Here is a 22,435-nt window from a genome sequence, read left to right as displayed (position 1 = left end):
GCCTTCTGCTCTTATTTTGTATGTCCTCAAGGGCAATTCGGGATGGGCAATAAATGCTGGTCACGAGTGCTCCCATCCCATGAAAGGGGACGCATTATTTCAGAAAGACGAACAGAATGGCAAACAAGGAGGTGTAGCCCTGAAAGTAAAGGTTGACAGAAGGACATTAGTGGGAAAGGATCTGGCCTCAGAAGATCATGAAGTAGAATCATTATGGGTGGAAATTAGGAATAGCAAGAGTCAGAAAACACGGGTGTGAGTTGTTTCGAGGCCCCCTAACCGTAGTTATACCATTGAGCAGAGCATTAAAAAATAAATTATTGGAGCTTGTAACAAAGGAAATGTAATAATTGTGTGGGACATTAATCTTCATATAGACTGGGACTATCAAATTGGCAAGAGTTGTCTCGAAGATAATTTTGGTGGAATGTTTTTGTGATGGTTTTTTGGAGCAATACATCTGGAATCAACAAGGGATAAAACTATCTTAGATCTAGTATTGTTTAATGAAGCAGGGTTAATTAGTACTGTCATAGTAAAAGATCCACTGGGAAATAGTGATCATAATGCCATTGAATTCCATGTTAAGTTTGAAAGTGACATACTCCAATCACAAACAAGAATCATAAACTTAAACACTGGAATGAGGGGAGAACTAGCTAAGGTTATTTGGGTTAAAAGGTATGGAGGTAAATGAAGAGTGGGAAACATTTAAAGAAACAATTCAACTGTTCATCAAAAATACATACCATTGAAGAACAAAAATTCAGTAAGAAAGACCCATCCGTGGCTCACTTGGGAAGTTAAGGATAGTATTAGATTAAAAGGAGAAGCTTATAATATTGAAAAAAACAGTAGCAAGTCTGAGGAATGGGTGTGTTTTGGAAACCAGCAGAGAGTCACCGAAGAGTTGACCAAAAGGAAAAAAAATAGGATATGAGAGTAGACTAGTCAGAAATATAAAAGCAGATTGAGCTTTCATAAGTGTATACAAAGGAAAAGAGTAAATGTTGGTCCCTTAGAAGTAGAGACAGGAGAAATTATCATGGCAAACGATGAAATTGCAGATGCACTGAAAAAATGTTTTGTCTTTCTTCACAGTAGAAGGCACATGTTTCATACTAGAAATAGCAACCTAGAGGCTAAAAATTGTGAGGAAATTAAGAAAATTAATATCAGCAAAGAAAACAAATTGTAGAAACCTAAGGGACTAAAACCCCCAGGATCTGATGGGCTACATCCTAAGGTTATCAAAGAGATAGCTGCAGAGATGATGGAAGTGCAGACTATGACTTTCCAAAATTCCTTCGATTCAGTAACGGTCCCATTACATTGGAAGTTGGCAATTTGTTACATCGATTTTCAAGAAAGGAGGGAGAGAAAACCATTAACTACAGGCCAGTTAGCCTAACATCAGTTGTTGGGAAAATGCTGGAATCTATTATTAAGGAAGTCTTAACAATCCACTTAGAAAAACATAATATGATTAAAACAATTCAACATGGTTTCACTAAAGGGAAATCCTATTTGATAAATTTATTAGAGTGTTTTGAGGATGAAACTCGTAGGATAGTTGAAGGGGAACTAGTAGATGGATGGATTTCCCAAAGGCATTTGATAATGTGCCACACGAAAGGTTAATACACAAGGGCTCATAGAGTTGGAAGTGATGGATAGAGTATTGGTTAACGCACAGGAAGCAGAGGGTGGGGATGCATGGGCATTTTCAAGTTGGCAGGATGTGACTAGTAGTGTGCCGCAAGGATCAGTGCTGGGGCCTCAGCTATTTAGAATCTACATTAATGACTTTGAAGAAGAGACAAAGAATAATGTATCAAATTTTGCTGATGACACCAAGCTAGGTGGGAAGGCAATCTGTGGGAGGACACAGAGAGGCTGTAAAGACATATAGACAGGTTAAGCTGTTAATCCTAACAATCATATGTTAGGAAAATCATGAGTCTGAAGCCAGCCAGTACCTTAAGATAGGTTTATTTCCAAGTCTGCAGGATAAAGACACTGATTCTCTCAATTGCCCCCAATACCCAGAGTGAACACCTTTGCATATTCTGGTAATGCAGTCCTAATACTTCCCTAAGTGAGGACAGCTGCTCTTGATTACCAACTTAAAGCATGTCATCCATTGCAGCACAATTCCAACATTAACATGAGTTAATGGGCAACAAGAGGGCAGATGGAATAGATTGTAGGGAAGGGTGAAGTTATTCACTTTGGTCATAAGAATAGAAAAACAAAATATTCTTTAAAAGGTGTGCAACTTCTAACTGTTGATGCTCAGAGACTTGGGTGTGCTCATACAGGGAATGCAGAAAGATAGCATGCAAAGGAAGATGATTGTGGTTGTTGGAGGTCAGTCATTTCAGCTCCAGGACATCACTGCAGGAGTTTCTCAGGATACTGTCCTCGGCTCATCTTCAGCTGCTTCATTAATGACCTTCCTTCCATCACAAGGTCAGAAGTGGGGATGTTTGCTGATGATTGCACAATGTTCAGCACCATTCGCAACTCAGATACTGAAGAAGCCCATATCCAAATACAGCAAGACCTGGACAATATCCAGACTTGGGCTGACAAGTGGCAAGTAACATTCGTGCCACACATGTGCCAGGCAATTACCATCTCCAACAAGAGAGGATCTAACCATCGTCCCTTCACGTTCAATGGAATTACCATCACTGAACACCCCAACTATCAACATCCTGGGGGGTTACCATTGACCAGAAACAGAACTGGACGAGCCATATAAATACTGTGGTTACAAGTGCAGGTCAGATTCTAGGAATCCTGTGACGGGTAACTCACCTCCTGACTCCCCAAAACCTGTCCCACCATCTACAAGGCACAAGTCAGGAGCGTGATGGAATTCTCCCTACTTGTGGAGTGGATGAGTGCAGCTCCCACAACATTCAGGAAGCTTGACACCATCCAGGGCTAAACAGCCAGCTTGATTAGCACTACATCCACAAACATTCAGTGCTTCCACCGCCGACAGTGGCAGCAGTGTGGGTCATCTACAGATATACTGCAGGAATTCACCAAGGCTCCTTAGACAACACCTTCCAAACCCATGACCACTACCATCTAGAAGGACAAGGGCAACAGATATATGGGAGCACCACCACCTGGAAGTTCCCCTCCAAATCACTCACCATCCTGAATTGGAAATATATCGCCATTCCTTTACTGTTGCAGGGTCAAAATCCTGGAACTCCCTTCCTAGCAGCATTGTGGGTGTTACTATACCACAGGAATTGCAGCGGTTCAAGAAGGCAGCTCACCGCCACCTTCTCTAGGGTGACTCGGGATGGGCAATAAATGCTGGCCAGCCAGCGAATCCCACGTCCCATGAATGAATAAATAAAAAGGTGCAGCAAGCAATTAGGAAAGCAAATGGCCTGCTGTCCTTTATTGCAAGGGGATTGAGTACAAGTATAAAGAATTCTTGCTACAGGGCTTTGGTGAGACAACACCTGGAATATTGTGTGCAGTTTTGGTCTCCACATTTAAGATAGGATATAATTGCACAGGAGGTAGCACAGCAAAGGTTCAGTAACTTGGTCCCTGGGATGAGGGGATTCTCCTATGATAAGAGACTAAATAAACTGGGCTTATACCGCTGGGGCTGAATATTCCCCCCTTTGGGGGGGTTGTGCGGGGGTGGGCGCGAATCTAATCAGCGCCTCTAGTCGGGGACGCACTGCCATTTTACGTGGGTGGGCCAATTAAGGCCCGCCCAGCGTGACGCCGCCTGGAAATGCTGAGCGCTCCCTGTGCGGGCGTGTGGGATTCGCTGAGTCGTTCTCTGTGCTCTTTTGTGCTCATGCATACAAAAGAGTGCAGAGATCTGCCTGAGGCACAGAGCTGCCTCAGGTAGATCGGCTTGACGTGTAAATTTAAATAAAAACTTTAAAAACATGTCCCCTCATGTGACACTGTCACATGAGCTGGGACATGTGAAAGAATTATTTTAAAAATTTTTATTGACTTTTAAAACACTTCATGAAACCTCACCCGTGGATGAGGCTTCATAAAAAATGTGAAGGCCGCTTGGGCTCTTCGCCTACCCGCCAATCTTAAGGATGGAAGGGCAGCTCAGCTAATTGAATTAATTACTATTTAAATAGCCTTAATAGGCCTTTGACAATTCGGCGGGGGCGCAGCCAACTCAGCTGCATGCTTGCCGAACTGAAAATCTAAATGACGCACGGTGATGTCGAGATGGCCACCCAATGTCACCATTTCACGCATCGATGAGCGGGCCCCACCCCCACTCGCCGACCAGAGAATTCTGCCCCTGAAGTTTAGAAGAATGAGAGGCGATTTCATTGAAACCTGCAAAATTCTGAAGTGGCTTGATAGAGTAGACACTGAGAGATTGTTTCTGCTGGTTGGGGAGTCTGAAACACAGGGACACAGTCTCAGGATATGGGGCCAATCATTTAGGATTGAGATGAGAAATTACTTCACTCAAAGGGTTGTGACTCTTAGGAATTCGCTACCTCAGAGGGTTGTAGATGCTGCATTGTTGAATACATTTAGTGCTGGGTTAGGCAGAGATTTGGCCTCTCAGGGAATTAAGGGATAAGGTGAACAGGCAGGAAAATGAAGTTGAAGCCCAAGATCAGCAATGATCATATTTTTAAAATTAATTTACTGGATGTGGGCTTTGCTGGCTAAGCCAGCATTTATTGCCCATCGCTAATTGCCCTTGAGAAGGTGGTGGTGAGCTGCCTTCTTGAACCGCTGCTGTCCATGTGCTGTAGGTCCACCCACTGTGCTGTTAGGGAGGGAGTTCCATGATTTTGACCCAGCAAAAGTGAAGGAACGTGGTTATATTTCCAAGTCAGGATGGTGAGTGGCCTGGAGTGAAACTTCCAGGTGGTGTTCCCATGTGCCTGCTGCCCTTGAATGGCAGAGCAGGCTTGACAAACCTCTTGTTCTACCTTGCTCCTATTTCTTGAGTTCTTATGAATAAAACAGAAGGGTTGGGTTATATTGGCAGCAGTGGGATAGTCACACCTTTGTTTTGCTCACTTCCTTCCTCACATTCAAGATCCAGTAATGGGCAATCATATTCGGACTAATTTTTTAACAAATAATTAGGTCTGTTTGCACCCCGTTACTGTTCTTACTTCAGAATTGTTTGATAGGTCTGAACCATTGACAGCTGTCCAGAATAAAGTTAACATTATTGGAAGCATTATTGTACCAGCTGAAATCGGTTGAACTGAACAGTATATTTTGGCTTGCTGTGAAGCAGTCACACAAACCCAAAACATTAATTCTGTTTCTCTCTCCACAGATGCTGCCAGGCCTGCTGAGTTTTTTCAGAATTTTCTGTATTATTTCAGTCTAATTAGGATTAACTGAAATACATATTTTATGTGCTTGAATTTCTGTTATCTCATTTTTTTTAAAGAGGATAACTTTATTCGTCAAACTTTGATTCTTGATTTAAATGTTTTTCTTGTAAGAAAATAGTTTAGTCAGTCTATTTTCATGAAGTTATTGTAAAAAATCTAGACTTAAATATACCTAACAGCTCAATGTCACCTTAGGGGCTACCCAGGATTTTATAAGCTCTTGGAGAGAGATTTCATACACTAGATTTCCTTGGGAGGTAACCTTTGCGTTCTCATTTTGTACTTCTGTAAAAAGAGAGCAGTTGTGGATGTCCTTTGAGATAGAAAAGAATTTATTTCTGCTTTTGTGCACAAGCATTAATTTGCGGTAGTCCTTTCTAGTTTCAGTTTCATATTTGATTTCATTTCTGTGCTATGTCTGTTCCTTGTACTTGTGCCAGCTATTGCTCATTTTCAGACATTCAGATACAGTGTCAGCCATTCCATTTGTACATTGTGCATTTATCCAGGTGAAGGGTACCAATGATAACTGAGTATATTAAACTCTGTTTTCATTTTGTAAAAGTGTGCTTCAACTTTGCGAAAACAAATCTTTAGAGTATGGTAGCTTTTCTCACCTTATCACCCATATGTTTTGTCTGACTAATCGCCCAGTTATGATTCACGAGTGTGAATTTTAAAACAAAATCTGCCATTTGACCTCTTTCCTTGTACTGTAAAACCCTTGGCTCTGAATGGAAATCTGAGCAATGTAAGTTCTGCTGTCTATTGACTGGTCTGTGGCTGCTGCTCCATTTTAGTCTCTTCCACTGCATTGGGGATCATATACAGGGAAAGCCAAGAGTATGGAGTTCTCCATAGTATATATGGTATCCATACAGACCGTTGACTTAAGACTGTTCAAGATAATTGAAGGAGGTTTAGATGGTAAGATGGCAGTGATCTGCTAGGCAAGGTGGGAATTACTCCCTTGATTTTTGCTTTAGTGCAATGCAGATATAGTATTGATGGAAATCAAATGCCATAGATTGAACTAAAATTGAAAAATGAGGAAGGTCATACCATACCTTTATCTACCCAGTTTCCACATCCGTTTCCTTGCCTCCAATAAATATCTGACTTGAATCCAATCTGAATCAGATTTTTCATAGATAAACTATTTGTGGGTGTGCGTGCGCACAATCATTGCACTCTAGGTGATGTCAATTCTGTATTGCTTTTTACGATTGAAGTACTTTATCAAGAATTTAGATTACCGCAGAAGAGCATTTAATGCCACCTCTTGAATGTGGGTTCAGGTTGTCCAACCAGACAGATAAATGTCAGTTCTCCCTGGAGACTGTTAAGAGTGCTGACTGAGATGAATTTAGGCAGATGGAATCTTGTTACAATTAATGTAAGCTTATGTTGCAAAAATTGAGTTGAGCGCAGTATGGATTGGTATTATTTTCATGGCCTCGTCAAAAAAACTACAATATGAGTACTGAAATCCAAGTTTGTGTGGGGCTTTAATGGATCATTGATAGACTTCAAAAAATGGTTATTCAAACATAAGCTAAAACAATAAATGCACACTGTTTTCCCTCTGTTTTTACATGAAAGTTGTTATGTTTTTCCTCCTTTCGACAGACATTTCTTTGTTTTACTACTTAAATCTTTCTTCAGCTACAAAGATTATTTTCGCTAGTTGATCAGTAGGCAATAAACTAGTGAATGTGAGCACCAAATCTCACTCATGGAAGTTGTACCAGTCGGACATGTCGTGCTAAAAGCGGAAAATGCTGGATAAAGCTCAGAAGGTCTGGCAGCATCTGTGGTGAGAGAAACGGGGTGGTTGAACCCAATGTTAAGTCCAGAAGCCTGTAAAGTGCCCAATCGAAAGATGATGCTGTTCCTCCAGTTTGAGTTGGGCTTCACTGGAACATTGCAGCAGGCCAAGGATGGATCTTGGCCTGCTGCCCATTCCTAATTGCCCTTGAGAAGCTGGTGTTGAGCCACCTTCTTGAACTGCTGCAGTCCATATGGTGTAGGTACACTCACAGTGCTGTTAGGAAGGGAGTTCCATGATTTTGACCCAGCGACAGTGAAGGAAGTTTTACATGGAATTCTGCTGTAATTGAAGAAAGACAAGACAAATCAAAGATCCTTCTCATGACCCTGGAGAACTGTATTCAAGCTAAAGTTATTATCAATCAATGTGTCCAGGCAGCAATGTGACTCAACAGCTAAGACAGATGCAGCTTTTCTAATCCAGTCAATACCTGCTGTATCTCTTGTTGAGCCGTGCAAAGTCACATCTTGCACTTGGAGGCATTCACTAGTGTAACACGTTGGTTAGCCCATTGTTCAAAATGATTTCTAAAATATATTCGATCCATAGGTAAGTTTGTTGGCAACCTAATATTAGCTGCAAAATAGAGTGTCACAATATTTTCACAACTGTCTGGAAAATGATGCCCTGCAAAATGAAGGGATCAAGCAGGATGGACAGCAGTGAACAAACTTGCCGTACCCCTCCTCCAAGAGAGATACTTTCCATGAATCATTGCACCCTCACATGGATCTTGCAGCTCCAGTACACATATTGGCCAAAACTCAAGATCTGTCCACGTGCTTCCATAGCTTTCAGCTTGTTCGAAAAGGCCATATGAGGCATTGGATAAAATTTTAAGTTATTCAAAATTGATCTGCGAGCATCAAGTTAAAATTTGGCCTATTATGTTGAAAGCCTCAGAATAAGCAATGGAAGCAATGCAAGTGGAATTCCCTCATTTTGAATTATTGAAATGCTAGGGTCCCATTCTGTTATTTATAGGCTTGTATAACTATATGAGAAAAAAATGTCCCTTGCTTTCTGTATACTTCTTTCAAAATGGTCCAGTGAACTCTTAAGTAAAATTTTACTCACAAGTAGAGAACTGTAAAATTAGGATAAGTTGCATCTTCATTTTATTGCAATGTTACTTTTGCACCCATGAGACCTTTGCCATAAAAGTTGAGAGCCTAACCATAATCCTGCACATTATAGTAGAATAGCAGCTGTTCTGTTTTTATAAGAGAAGCAAGGGCACAAATGCTGAATAAAAGCAAAATACTGTGGATGCTGGAAACCTGAAAGAAAAACCGAAAGTGCTGGAAGCACTCAGCAGGTCTAACGGCATTTGTGGAGAGAAAAACAGAGTTGACGTTTTGAGTCCATATGATCCTTCTTCAGAGCTACAAATGCTGTAAATGTGAGTTAACAGAAAATAGTGGAATGTGCAGCAGGTTAGACAGCATTTGAATGAGATTTTGGAAGGGCACTTCATTCAGATTTTCTTTTTCAATTCTGACTTAGCTGTGTGTTTACAGCCTTTTTGTCTGATTTTTAATATGTTCTATTGCAAACCTTTTTTCATACATGGTACAGTGGTAGATTAGCAACAGCAGGGAAAAGAACATGTGGCTGACAGCCTGTCCTCTAATATTGTTTCACCTCCTCCCTCCGATCTTCTATTTAATAACTGAGACAGAAATCTAGATTATTTTTAAGCAACAGCAGTGTGCAATGAAATTGTGGTCTCGAATGCTGTTTCAGAAAGTCAAAATCTGATGTGAAATGAAATTCAGCAGTGAAATGGTTACTTCAGGTTATTAATTTTCTTGCTGTGATAGGGTGATCAACTGTCTTGTCAAGAAAATAGATCTTTATGTCACCTGTACTATGATTAAATGGAACGTTATTGTTCACAGAAAGAAATCACAGTTATAACAATAATCTGTTCAAAATCAGTTCAACATTTCTTTTAAAGATCATATTACCTTCTATTTTTATGAATTTCAGCGTAATTGAGATAGGTGACAATACTTGCACCGATTTAAATTTATGAATGCTCCATCTGCATTAGTTGTTTGCTGACTTAAACATTTTTAAAGTAAATAGTAAGTGGGCTATCTGGAATTTTAATTGAATGTGACTGTATTTTTAATAATTGCAGTAAATCAACTATAAAGTAGGTTACAAGTATAAATTCAATTTTTATACATTGTGTATATAAATATATATATAATACATATATATAATATATATAAATATATATATAATACATCTGTTTAAAAAGTTATTGCTTAAGATTCCTGATATGAATTGATACATGAACAAAATTTATGTACTCGTGCCAATTACATCATAAGGCACGAGAGAACTGTGTTTTTAAATCTTATTTTTGACAATTTTTTCCCATTTCTTTCTATGCAGTAATTGAGTAAGGAAGGGATTAGGCTCAACTGTAGGAAAGTAGCAACATGGATACAAAATTGGCTGTGTGATATGAATTAGCGAGTAGTGGTTAGGCTAGAGGAAGGTTTGTAGTGGAGTTCCCCAGGAGTCAGTATTTTTTCTGATGTATTTTTATATATATATATGTGTATATATATATATATATATATATATGTATTTTTATATATATATGTGTGTGTGTGTGTGTATATATATATATATATACACACACACACACACACACACACACACATGTATACGTACACACATATATAAAATATACACAAATGACCTATACCTTGATGCATAGGGCACAATTTCAAATTTGTGAATGAGGAGGATAGTGTAGAACTTCAAAAGGGCATAGATAAGTTGGTGGGATAGGCAAAGGGGACAGATGAAGTTCAGTGCAGAGAAGTGTGAGGCGATTTATTTTGGTAGGAAGAACATGGAGGGATAATACAAAATAAAGGATACAACTCTAAAGGTGGTGCAGGAGCAGAGGGACCTGGGTATATATGTATATAAGTCATTAAAGGTGGCAGGACAGTTGAGAAAGTGGTTAAAAAGAGCATACAGTATCCTATTTATTAGTAAGGCCATAAAGTACAAGAGCAAGGAGGTTATGTTGAACTTGTATAAGGCCTAGTTTGGCCTCGCTGGGGCAGTGTGTCCTGTTCTGGGCACTGTACATCAGGAAAGATATGAAGGCACTGGAGAAAGTGCAAAAAAAGTTCACGAGAATGAGGAACTTCAGTTAGGAAAATAGATTGGAGAAGTTAGGACTGTTTTCCCTCAAGAAAAGAAGGCTGAGAGCAGACTTAATAGTGGTCAAAATCATGATGGGCCTGGTCAGGGTATATAGGGTGAAACTTTTCTTGCTTATGAAAGGATCGAGAATGAGAGGGCACAGATTTAAAGTAATTTGCGAAAGAAGCAAAAGTGATATGAGAAAAAACTTGTGCACACAGCTAGTGATTAGGACCTGGAAAGCGCTGGGAGTGTGGTGAAGGAAGGTTCAATCATGGCGTTCAAAAGGGAATTAGACTTTTATTTGAAAAGGAACAATGTGCAGAGTTATGGGGAGAAGGTGGGAGACTGACACTAAATACACTGCTTATTCAGGGAGACATAATGGGCTGAATGGCCTCCTACACTGTGAACCTGTGACAGTTTTAAACAGCTTGTTTTTTTTTAATATTGATTTGTGGTATATGGACATCAATTATTACCCATCCATCATTGCCCTTGAGAAGGTGGTAGTGGACCTTCATGAGCCACCTCATTCCTTAATATGAACATACTTCCACAAAGCTGTTAGGCTGGGAGTTAAACAATTTTGGCTCAGTGACAATGGTGCCATTCGTTGTCATAAAAAATTAGTGCTTGGACATAGAGGCAGAGGACATTTGGCACATGTCAAATTGTGTCGTGGCAATGCATTGGATTCTTCAGAAATAGAAGAGGGGAAGTCATTTTTAGTCATCCTTTTTCTAAACAAAGGGATTACTTACAGTTTTAATTGATATAAAAACTTAAGCTAAAAAATATTTTATGAACGGGCATAGAGGAATTAATGTTCTAAATCTATTATGTCAGTGTGGTTTATTGTTTTGCTCTATCTTGATTGTGTCTTGCATTCAAAAACATGTACTATTTTATATTTGAACATGAATAAATCCCTAGTCATAATCCTAATATAAAGTAGAATAAAGTTAAATAAAAATTTGAATGCTCTTCAAGAGATCTCCACAGATGAAGCTATCAATCCAGTTAAAACTAGAGATGAGAATTTTTAACCTTTAGTTGATTGTGATTTAAAAATTTCTGTTCTTTCCATAGATAAATCTTTTGGTCAATTGAAAAATGGAGAATATAATCCAGAAATTTGCAAGCATGCATGCAGGTTTTCAATATATTTAACTCTTCTTCCATTTACGTAACTGTGCTCCTCTAATTCTGGCTTCTTGTGCAACCCAATTTTAATTGCTGTACCATTGGGAGTTGTGCCTTCAGTTGCCTAGGCCCCAAGCTCTGGAATTTCCTCCCTGCAGCTCTCTGCCTCTCTATCCCTTTAAGACACTGCTTAAACCTACCTCTTTGACCAAGCTTTGGTCATCTGACCGAATATTTCCTTATGTGGTTCAGAGTGATACTTTTTTATAATGTTCCCGTGAAGCACCTTGGGACATTTTATTACGGTAAAGGTGCTATATAAATTATTTGCATATAATTTTTTGAAAACTGTTCTATTATGTGCTTTTTTTTACTGAATTGCACTCTACACAATGACACAGAAATGTGTACTTGTGTTGATGGATGTCATGTGACTTTTCCAGTATTTGGGCCCTTAAATCTCTCACTGATTGATCTGTGAACGAAGGAAAGAACTGTTTGAGGGAATTGATGTGATTGGGTACTACTTTCTTTCTCTCTTTGATTGCTGAACATCATAACTTGACAGCAGAATATTGCAAAACAAAAATGATTACCAAATTCATTAAACTTCAGTTTGCATCTTATGCAGTATAAATTTTTGTAAGGTAGCTGCTAGCTTCACTTCAAATTATTAGGATTGCCAAATGGCTTCTACAAATTCTAAAATGTATTTTAAAAGTGCCTTTTAATCTAACCATTCACATGATCGATTTGTCAATAGCTATGTTGCATAATCAAACAAAATGTGCAAATTTGAAACAATGGATTCATAGTCTATGTATTTAAAAAAACATAGAAATCATTAAAGAACTGCAAAGGAGTTATTCTTACGTTCCTTGTGGATCACTTCTGATTGGAATAAGCACACATGGTTTTGCTTTTTCCTCCAGAGTGTGGTGGCCATTGCTAGGGCTGAGAGCGCTGAGGTCAGGGCCTTGCCTATTGATCGGTATTCCTGCCTCTCCACTCCAGCATCTGCTTCATTGGCTCCTTTCAGGCCTGCTCCAGTACATTAGAATAGAAATCCATAACCAGACTGTGCTCATCCAAGCAGGGGAAGAAACTAAATTAAATGCTATAAAACAATCTTGGCTTGGAGTTTGCACCAATTCATCTTGATCTGAGATGTCATGCTGGCTCACTGTCCAAGCACCTGGGCTAAAGGCTGCAGCAGTAGAAAATATAAGGAGCTTGGATCATTCATTTGTCAGCTAAGGAGCACAGGATCACCTAACCATTGCTTCTGCAGAGGTCAGCTGACAGAACAATCAAAGTGAGGCTGGCTGTGCTCAGTCATTCTGTAAGTTGTAGGCTTTTGTATATCTTTTTGGCACAACTGGCTGTGTCCACATTTGTATTAACGAGAAATAATGGGTCATTGAACACTGCACGTTCTATACAACAAGGTCATAGGGAAAACAATATCTCAAAAGAATGGGGTTAGTTTTGTCAGGTGATTTTTGTTCTTTTACAATTTAAAGATGAAAGGATGATTGTTGGAATTTAATTCAGAAATTTTACACACATATATACAGTGGCATTTTACATCAATTTACTTGTAGAGATGCAGTGGAGAATGATTGTTAAGTAAGTATTTCTTGTGTTGTATCTTGTAATACATGTTTTTTGCTCTGTTTAGTTTCCCTTTATAATACATTGGTTTATAAGAATTGTTACAATTTGGTGTATTTTATAAAGTATTTCCCTTTCAACCTTTTCGCATCAGTTCCTTAAGCAGGCCTGGCCCCTAGCCTTGCAAAGTTATGGGGTTCTGAAGAATAATTCCTGTATTTGAAGTGATCTAGTTACTGGAATAAAATAACTTTGTATTACACCATATGGGCCCTTTCCAGATACAGAATATAATCATGTACTGTACTTTTACAGGCTAGAAGCAGTTAAATGTTTAACTATAAATAACGAAATGCTGTCAAGGGCAAATATTCAATGTAATAGTACAAATTAAGTCCCTCATGTGTTTGTTGCTTTTTTCAAGAATTAACTTTCGATGATATATTCTAGATTGGGAAATCCTACTTATATTTGACCTCTCAATATCTTGTGCCCTTTGGTGTCAATTTCAATTAAAGAACATGCATGGCACAAATCTTAGTTTAAAATTTTCCAACTGATTAAATCTTAAATTCAAGAAATTCAAGAACCTTGCCGCTTTTAACACATTGGGGGATTGGAGCTATTCACCTTAGGAAATCTGAAATGTTTCTTATTCAACTAAGAGCAAATTGTGACTTATGGTATCTGATTAGCATCTGAAATTGCTCTTGTGTGCTGGTATATGTGCGTCTGAGTTGATGGAGATGCTCAATAGAACCATAGAAAAGCTGCGGCACAGGAAAAGGCCATTCACCCTATCATGTCTGCATCGGTTGAAAACAAAACTAGCCGCTCATTCTAATCCCACTTTCCAGCGCCCAGTCTTGTAGGTAACAGCACTTCAGGTATAGATCCACCGTGAGTTGAGGGTTTCTGCCTTAACCACCACTTTGGGCAGCAAATTTCAGACACCTACCACCCTCTGGATAAAAAAGTTTTCTTCATGCCCTCTCTAATCCTTCTACCAATCACCTTAAATCTATGCCCCTGGTGATTGACCTCCCTGCTAGGGGGACCAAGTCATCCCTGTCTATCTAGGCCCCTCATTTAAGTCCATATCATTAATATATAGTGCAAACAGCAGGAGACCCAACACTGAGCCCTATGGAATGCCACTGGAAACTGCTTTCCATTCTTTAAAACATCCGTCGATCATTTTCCTTTCTTTCCTGTCACTGAGCTAATTTTGGATCCAATCTACCACATGCCCCAGTAACCCATGGGCTTGTACTTTTCTGACCAGTCTGTCATGTGGGACCTTGTGAAATGTCTTACTAAAATCCATGTAGACCACATCGACTGCACTACCCTCATCGATCCTCCTTGTCAATTAAGTTAGTACGGCACAACTTTGCCTTAAAACCATGCTGACTATCCCTGATTAATCCTTGCCTTTCTAAATGACAGTTCATCCTGGCTCTCAAAATTGTTTCTAATAATTTACCTACGACTGAAGTCAGACTGACAGGCCTATAATTATTTGGCCTATCCATTGACCCTTATTAAACAATGGTACACGTTCCCAGATCTCCAATCCTCTGGTACCCCTCCTGATTTAGTGAGGATTGAAAAATGATGCTCAGGGCATCTGCTATTTCCTCCTTGGCTTCCTTTAACAGCCTGGGATACAAACCATCCAGCCCTTGTGCTTTACCCACCTTCAAGGATATCAGTCCCTCTCATATTTTCTTTCTCATTGTGCTTATCTTATCTAATATTTCACACTCTTCCTCAATAACTAGGGGCGAGGGCGATGGCATCGTGGTATTGTCGCTGGATTAGTAATCCAGAGACCCAGGGTCAGAGCTGAAGGAGGGTCATATGGACTCGAGACGTTGACTCTGTTTTTCTCTCCACAGATGCTACTAGACCTGCTGAGTTTTTCCAGCATTTTCTGTTTTTGTTTCAGATTCTCAGCATCCTCAGTATTTTCCTTTAAATTAATATTTTCATGTTTAACTTTCTTTTAATTTCTATTATGCATGAACAGCAAACTGATAGTTACCAGTGCGTTCTGAATTATTGTAACTCAGGTTCTATCGTTATACATATCGCAAGCATTGTACAGCATTGTTGGAAAGGCTTGAAAAGTGTTATGTTCAAGTTAGAACTGGTGGCTTGGGGAGAATTGTAAAGTGCATGTGGCCCAGAGTCTACATGGTGGATGACTGTGAGGGACACATGGGAGACTGCAGGATCCCTTGTATGGAATATAGCATTGCTCCACTTCCTTGCCTCTGACTTGGCATTCTTCAAGGCTGAGTATTGGCAAGCTATTCAACCTTAGGGTGTACGATGCAACAGTATGAAAAGCGCCTTCATCCAACATTGACAAACTTGCATTCCCAAAATGACAGTTGGACACTATTCAGGAGTGAGGTCTCTGACTGACTCTCCCTTTCTCCTCCTTTTCAGTTTCTCTTCTCCCAACCCAACAAAAGTATGGGGACACAGAGAACAGGCCACGAATCCCATATCACCAAGACTGACGACTTCCATCTCTAATATTGCCATCTTCTGCCCTTGCCTTAGTCCATCTGCTACTGGAATCCTCATTCAGTATTTTGTTACCTCCAGAGTCAGCTATTACAATATTTTCCTGGTCAGCTCTGATTTTCCACCTTTCGTAAACTTGACAACAGATCTGCTGCCTGCATCCTAACATGCACCAAGTCCCAACAACCCATCCATCCTATGCTAGCTGACTCACATTGACTCCCAGACAACAAAAACTTGACTTTAAGATTCTCACCTTTGTGTTTCAATCCTTCGAAGTTGTCACTGTTTATTTCTGTCATTTCCTTCAGCCCTGGACATCAAGGCAGCATTTGACCGAGTGTGACATCGAGGAGCCCTAGCAAAACTGGAGTCAATGGAAATCGTGGAGAGAAAACTCTCTGCTGCTTGGAGTCATACCTAGCACAAAGGAAGATGGTTGTGGTTGTTGGAGGACAATCATCTCAGTTCCAAGACATCACTGCAGGAGTTCCTCAGGGTAGTGTCCTAGGCCCAACCATCTTCAGCTGCTTCATCAATGACCTTCCTTCCACCATAAGATCAGAATTGGGGATATTCGCTGATGATTGCATAATGTTGAGCACCATTCACGACTCCTCCGATTCTGAAGCAGTCCATGTCCAAATGCAGCAAGACCTGGACAACATTCAGGCTTGGGCTGACAAATGGCAAGTAACATTCTTGCCACACAAGTGCCAGGCAATGACCATCTCCAACAAGAGAAAATCTAACGATCGCCCCCTTGACGTTAAATTACATTACCATCACTGAATCTCCCACTATCAACATCCCGGGGGTTACCATTGACCAGAAACTGAATTAGACTAACCATACAAGAGCAGGTAAGAGGCTAGGAATCCTACAGCAAGTAATTCACCTCCTGACTCCCCAAAGCCTGTCAACCATCTACAAGGCCCAAGTCAGGAGTATGATGGAATACTTTCCACTTGCCCGGATGAGTGCCACTCCAACAACACTCAAGGAGCTTGACACCATCCAGGACAATGCAGCCCATTTGATTGGCACCACTTCCACAAATATTCATTCTCTCCACCGCTGACAAACAGTGGTAGCAGTAGCAGTGTGTGCCGTCTGCAAGATACACTGCAGAAACTCTCCAAGTCTCCTTAAGCAGCACCTTCCAAACCCATGACCATTACCATTAAGAAGAGCAAGGGCAGCAGACACATGTGAACATCACCTGAAAATTCCCTCCAAGCCACTCATCATCCTGACTTGGAAATATATCGCTGTTTCTTCGCTGTCGCTGGGTCAAACTCTTAGAACTCCCTCTGTACGGTACTGTAGTTGCCTTTACACCACAGGGACTGCAACGGTTCAAGAAGGCAGCTCACCACCACCTTCTCAAGGGAAATTAGGGATGGGTAATAAATGCTGGCCTGGCCAGCGATGCCCACATCCCATGAATGAATAAATAAAAAGAAAGGCTGTTGCATTTTTAGAGGGACAAAGTGTAAATAAACAAGATATACTTGTATATATCTGTAATTGCACGCAAATCCTCTCGAGGCTTCCCCTAAGATGGTAGGTTTGGCTAGTATTAGAAAGCAATTGTCAACCTTACATGGCATTCTCCTGTCTATTCAGTATCTTTAATGCTCATATTTTGTCAAAATAGTTGGTCAAAGCATTGTGAGTGAGCTCTTGTCCCCATGCTATGATATAAGTCTGAAAATGGTTGTTAGCACTATTGGCAGAGAGCACTTAACACATTCATATTGCATGCATTTTCCCATTATTTTAATGCAAGCTTAATGCTTTTGCTAAACTACCAGAGTGTCATATGAAAGTGTTGAGTATTCACCTAGTAATTTAACTGCAGCAACTTCAGAACTATTAGCTTTAAAAAGGTTTACATTAGGGACTTAATGGTTTAGGAAATTCACATGAAGGAACTTATTTCTTGAAATGTACGTTCAATTGATCCTCATTCTTTGGGTACTCAAAGATTACTGTGATGTTGTTGCTATGCATGAATTAGAAATGAGGTGCAGATGGTTAGATCTGCACCTGTATTCTGTTTGCACCATTTGATGATTTTCTATGTTATATATGCTATTTCAATGCAATTTGTCTATTCCACAAGTGTAAGGTAGCAGCCTTGATGAGGGAGGTTCTGTGCTGCCCTATTTGTTGTCAAAAAGAATTGCATTGTTAATTTTTAGATTACTGGCATATTAAGCGGAGAGCCACCTACACACTACAACAACTTAAGAATATAAGTGTGCATTTTTGGCCTATTTCTGTGCTGCAACATAAGAAAGATGAGGCTCTGCCATTACATTTTTAATTTTTTTTTATTTATTCTTTCATGGGATGTGGGTGTGACTGGCTTGGCTAGCATTATTTTTCCATCCCTAATTGAGAAGGCTCTTGAAAAGGTAGTGGTGAGCTGCCTTCTTGAACCGCTGCAATCCATGCGTTGTAGGAACACCCACAGTGTTGTTAGGAAAGGAATTCCAGGATTTTGACCTAGCAGCACTAAAGGAATGGCAATACAGTTCCAATTCTGGATGGTGGGTGGCTTGACAGGGAACTTGCAGCTGGTGATATTCCCATGCAGTTCTGCCCTTGTCCTTCTGGATGGTAGAGGTTGCGGGTTTGGAAGATGCTAAGGAGCCTTGGTGAGTTGTTGCTGTGCATCTTGTAGATGATACACACTGCTACTACTGTGTGTCGGTGGTGGAGGGAGTAAGTGTTTAAGGTGGTGAATGGGGTGCCAATCAAGTGGGCTGCTTTGTCCTGAATGGTGTCAAGCTTCTTGAGTGTTGTTGGAGCTGCACTCATTCAGGCAAGTGGAGAATATTCCATCATACCCCTGACTTGTGCTTTGTAGATGGTGGATAGGCTTTGGGAAGTCAGAAGATGAGTTAGTCGCCACAGAATTCCCAACTTCTGACCTGCTCTTCCAACCACAGTGTTTATATTCTTCCATGGGATGTGGGTGTCGCTGGCAAGGCCAACATGTTTGGCCCATCCCAAATTGCCCTTGAACTGAGTGGCTTACTTGGCTATTTTAGAGGGCAGTTAAGAGTTTACCACATTGCAGTAGTCTGGAGTCACATGTAGGCAGATTTCCATCTCTAAAGGGCATTAGTAGACTAGACAGATTTTTACAACAATCAACAATAACTGTCTTGGTCACCATTACTGAATTAATTGTATTTAAATTCCATCAGCTGCCATGATGGGATTTGAACCCATATCCCAGAGCCTGAGCCTTTGAAATACTAGCCCAGTTACATTACCACCACACGACCATCTCCCCCTATTTGGGAAGAAGTAAGGATCATTGTCGATTACAGGGCTGCAGGCTGAAGATTCTGTAACAAGAAAGGAGACTTCCTTCTCTGTTTTAGGTCAGGACTCAGTTTTCCTTTCAGGCCCAGGAAATTACTGGAGCCATGTTGAGATATTTGGCTCAACTGGGGTAGAGCAGAGCTCCCATTTACAGATCAGTTACAAAGCATTCTGCTTTATCTATGTGTAAATAGTGAATGCTAGTGACAGCCCAGTACCATGTTGGAACTCGAATGGCATTGATGGAGATGACCCTTAACCTTGTCTGCTTTGATAATTGTGCTCTCTTAGATGAATAATTCTCTTATTGTTTCCAGGAATCATTGTTTAAAAATAACTTTTTAAAAATCAGTAGGAACAAATGCATAAAAGAATGTTAATGGTCACTGGCACTTTTTTGTCAAGCTTTGCATGAGTTCTGTTGATTGTGTCACTCGATAGAAATATGTGTAGTCTGAAAGCGTGTCGCTGGAGAATTTTACAACATAAATGAGAGAAGAAATAGCTCTCAAAAGGAAGAACACCTGAGAGCGGAATTTCTCCTTTAAGGGAATTCCTGTACGTTTTACACTGCAGGTATATATGCCATATGTTTCCTTATTAACATACTTAGCATTTTCTTTGGTTTGTATTTTAGGCTGCTTGCCAGGTTTTCTGGGGCATGCAAAGAAATTGTCATCATCTTATGAGGAGCGGCGTAAACAGGCTACAGCCATTGTCCTTCTCGGTGTCATTGGAGCAGAATTTGGTGCTGAGATTGAACCTCCAAAGCTGCCAACTCGGACTAGGAACACCAATCAGGTCCCAGAGGGCTTTGGACTGACCAGTGGAGGGTCCAATTATTCCCTGGCTAGACACACCTGTAAGTATTCAGTTTCATAAGATGCCTTTCATGTCAGGAGTTGCAGATATAAAATCACTCGTGTAGGTGGCCCTAGATTGGATATTTTTTTAACAACTTTTTTGAAGTTTTTCAGATCCTGTTGCTCTACTCCTCTTATTTTGATGCGTAACTGTTTCTGATAAGTATCAATGCAAATTTGATAAATTCAGGCATCCATTTTGTGTTTATGCATTCAAGGTCCAATTGCAAAACGATGTCTCAAAAGAAAGAGCATGCATTTAAATAGCACCTTGCTACACCTCCTGAAATGTGCCAAATGATTTCACATACTTTTTGCTATGATGTCTAGTCACAGTTGCCGTTAGTGTTGCCATCTATGGCTAAATGTATTCCTGGAGATTTCCTGTCATGACTGCCTCCACGCTCCAGCCATTAGTTGGCCAACACAGCCATTCTTGTGAAGTTCTTCCTTCCTACACTAATTTGAAAGCAAAAAGTCTCATTACCAAATTGGGTGATGTTTGACTGTCAGCCAAACAGCCTTTCTTAGCCCATTTTCAATTTTTATACATCTGGTAACGAGTTAAAAGAAAACTAAAAAAAAACTTTTTTTAGCTGATCCTATGATTTTCTTCCAGGGTTGCATACAGCAGTATCCTGGAGATTGATCTTCAATTCCTGGAGACTCCAGGCCAATCCTGGAGGGTTGGCAGCCCTCGTTGCCATACAGATAAATGTGGCAGCCATTTTGTGCACAAATTCCTACAAACATGATAACAATGATGACATCAATAAGTTAATTTGATTTTGATGATGATGGATAGTGGAAGAATGATGCTGGGGTGTCAAGAATAGAGCTGTGGGGTAAAAAACAGAAAATGCTGGAAATACTCAGCAGTTTTTGGCAGCAACAGTGGAGGGAAACAGAGTTAATGTTTCAGGCCTGTGACCTTTCATCAGAACTGGGAAAAGTTAGAAGTGTAATAGGTTTTTGAGCAAGGAGTAGGCGGGACAAGGACAAAAGGATGATATGTCACAGGGTGAAAGACAGGAGAGATGACGGGAGAGTTAGCCTTCCAGGGCCCTAGAGAATGGTGATGGGGCAAGAAAGGAAACAAAGAAAGAAAAGATGTGACTGGAGCAGGTATGCTGCTAACTAATAAGCAAGAAGTAAGAGCGGAAATGAAACATGCAAAGAAAAGGAAACAAAATGGGCACCAAGATTAAGTCGAGTCCTGAAGGCTGTAAAATGCCGCTCCTCAAGTTTATGTTGAACTTCACTGGAATGGAGTAGTAGGCTGAGAACAGAAAAGTCAGCTTGAGAACAAAGTGGAAAATTAAAATGATAGGACGCTGAGAGCTTGGGGTCAGGTTTCTGCTTCTGCTTTAGTTGTGTTGGTATTACAGTCAGATGGAGTATAATGTGGGAAAATATGAAGTTGTCCATTTTGGCAGGAAGAATAAAAGAGAAGCATATTATCTAAATGGTAAGAGATTGCAGAGTTCTAAGGTGTAGAGGGACCTGGGTGTCCTAGTGCATGAATCACTAAAAGGCTGGTATGCAGGTACAACAAGTAATTAGGAAAGCTAATAGAATGTAATCATTTATTGTGAGGAGAATTGAATACAAAAGTAGGGAAGTTATGCTTCAGTTCCACAAGGCACTCGTGAGACCACATTTGGAGTACTGTGTACAGCATTGGTCATCTTATTTAAGAAAGGGTGTAACTGTGTTGGAAGCAATTCAGAGAAGGTTTACCAGACTAGTACCTGGAATGGGTGTGTTGTTTTATGAGGAAAGGTTGGACGGACTAGGCTTGTATCTGCTGGAGTTTAGAAGAATAAGATGCAACTTGATTGAAACATATAAGAACCTGAGGGCTCTTGACAGGGTGGATGTGGAGAGGAAGTTTCCTCTTTTGGGAGAATATAGGACTAGGGGGTCACTGTGTAAAAATAAGGAGCTGCCTATTTAAAACGGAGATAGGGCAATTTTTTTCACTCAGAGGGTTGTGACCCTTTAGAACTCTCTCCTGAAAAGGTGGTGGAAGCAGAGTCTTTGAATATTTTTAAGGCAGAGGTGGATAGTTCTTGGTAAGCAAGGGGGCGACAGACAGTAGATGGGATGCAGATTTCAGGTTAGTATCTGATCAGCCATGATCTTATTAAATGACAGAGCAGGCTCGAGGGGCTGAACGGCCTACTCCTGCTCCTTGTTTGTATGTTTGTATTTATGTTCAATATCCATATCCCATCAACATTTATATGGGTAGCACGAGGTAATCTGCTGAGATGGTAGTCCTGAAATGAAAGTTTTTAAATAGAAGTAATCCAAAGATGGATCTTGAAGATTTCAAGTGATGAGGCTGCTACTGTTTCCTTTGTCAGCTTGTTCCATTGTGGGATTGTCCATGGGGAAGGAAGATTCTTGATACACTGTCTTGGAAACAAATGGTCTTTGTAGTTTGTGTGGATGGCTACCTCATGTTATGTCGATGCCAGGGGGATCCAGGTTCTTGTTTATGTCAAGTCCCACCAGTCTACTCCACATTTTATAGA

The 22,435-nt window shown here is 40.3% G+C and overlaps 1 protein-coding gene across 5 annotated transcripts in view; it reads left to right on the top strand.

Moving 5' to 3' along the window:
• LOC121280757 (WD repeat-containing protein 7) overlaps nucleotides 1-22,435 on the top strand; it is a 767,874-nt gene that overhangs the window by 441,534 nt on the left and 303,905 nt on the right. For all 5 annotated transcript variants that reach the window (XM_041192924.1, XM_041192931.1, XM_041192938.1 and 2 more), the window contains one exon: nucleotides 19,670-19,894. In XM_041192924.1, coding sequence (XP_041048858.1) covers nucleotides 19,670-19,894 — 225 coding nt within the window. The remainder of the gene's footprint in view (nucleotides 1-19,669; nucleotides 19,895-22,435) is intronic.

This window comes from Carcharodon carcharias, chromosome 1, assembly GCF_017639515.1.
Source record: "Carcharodon carcharias isolate sCarCar2 chromosome 1, sCarCar2.pri, whole genome shotgun sequence".
Taxonomy (NCBI): Eukaryota; Metazoa; Chordata; class Chondrichthyes; order Lamniformes; family Lamnidae; genus Carcharodon; species Carcharodon carcharias.
The sequence above is the reverse complement of the archived record's forward strand: the minus strand, read 5'-3'. Positions and strand labels throughout refer to the sequence as shown.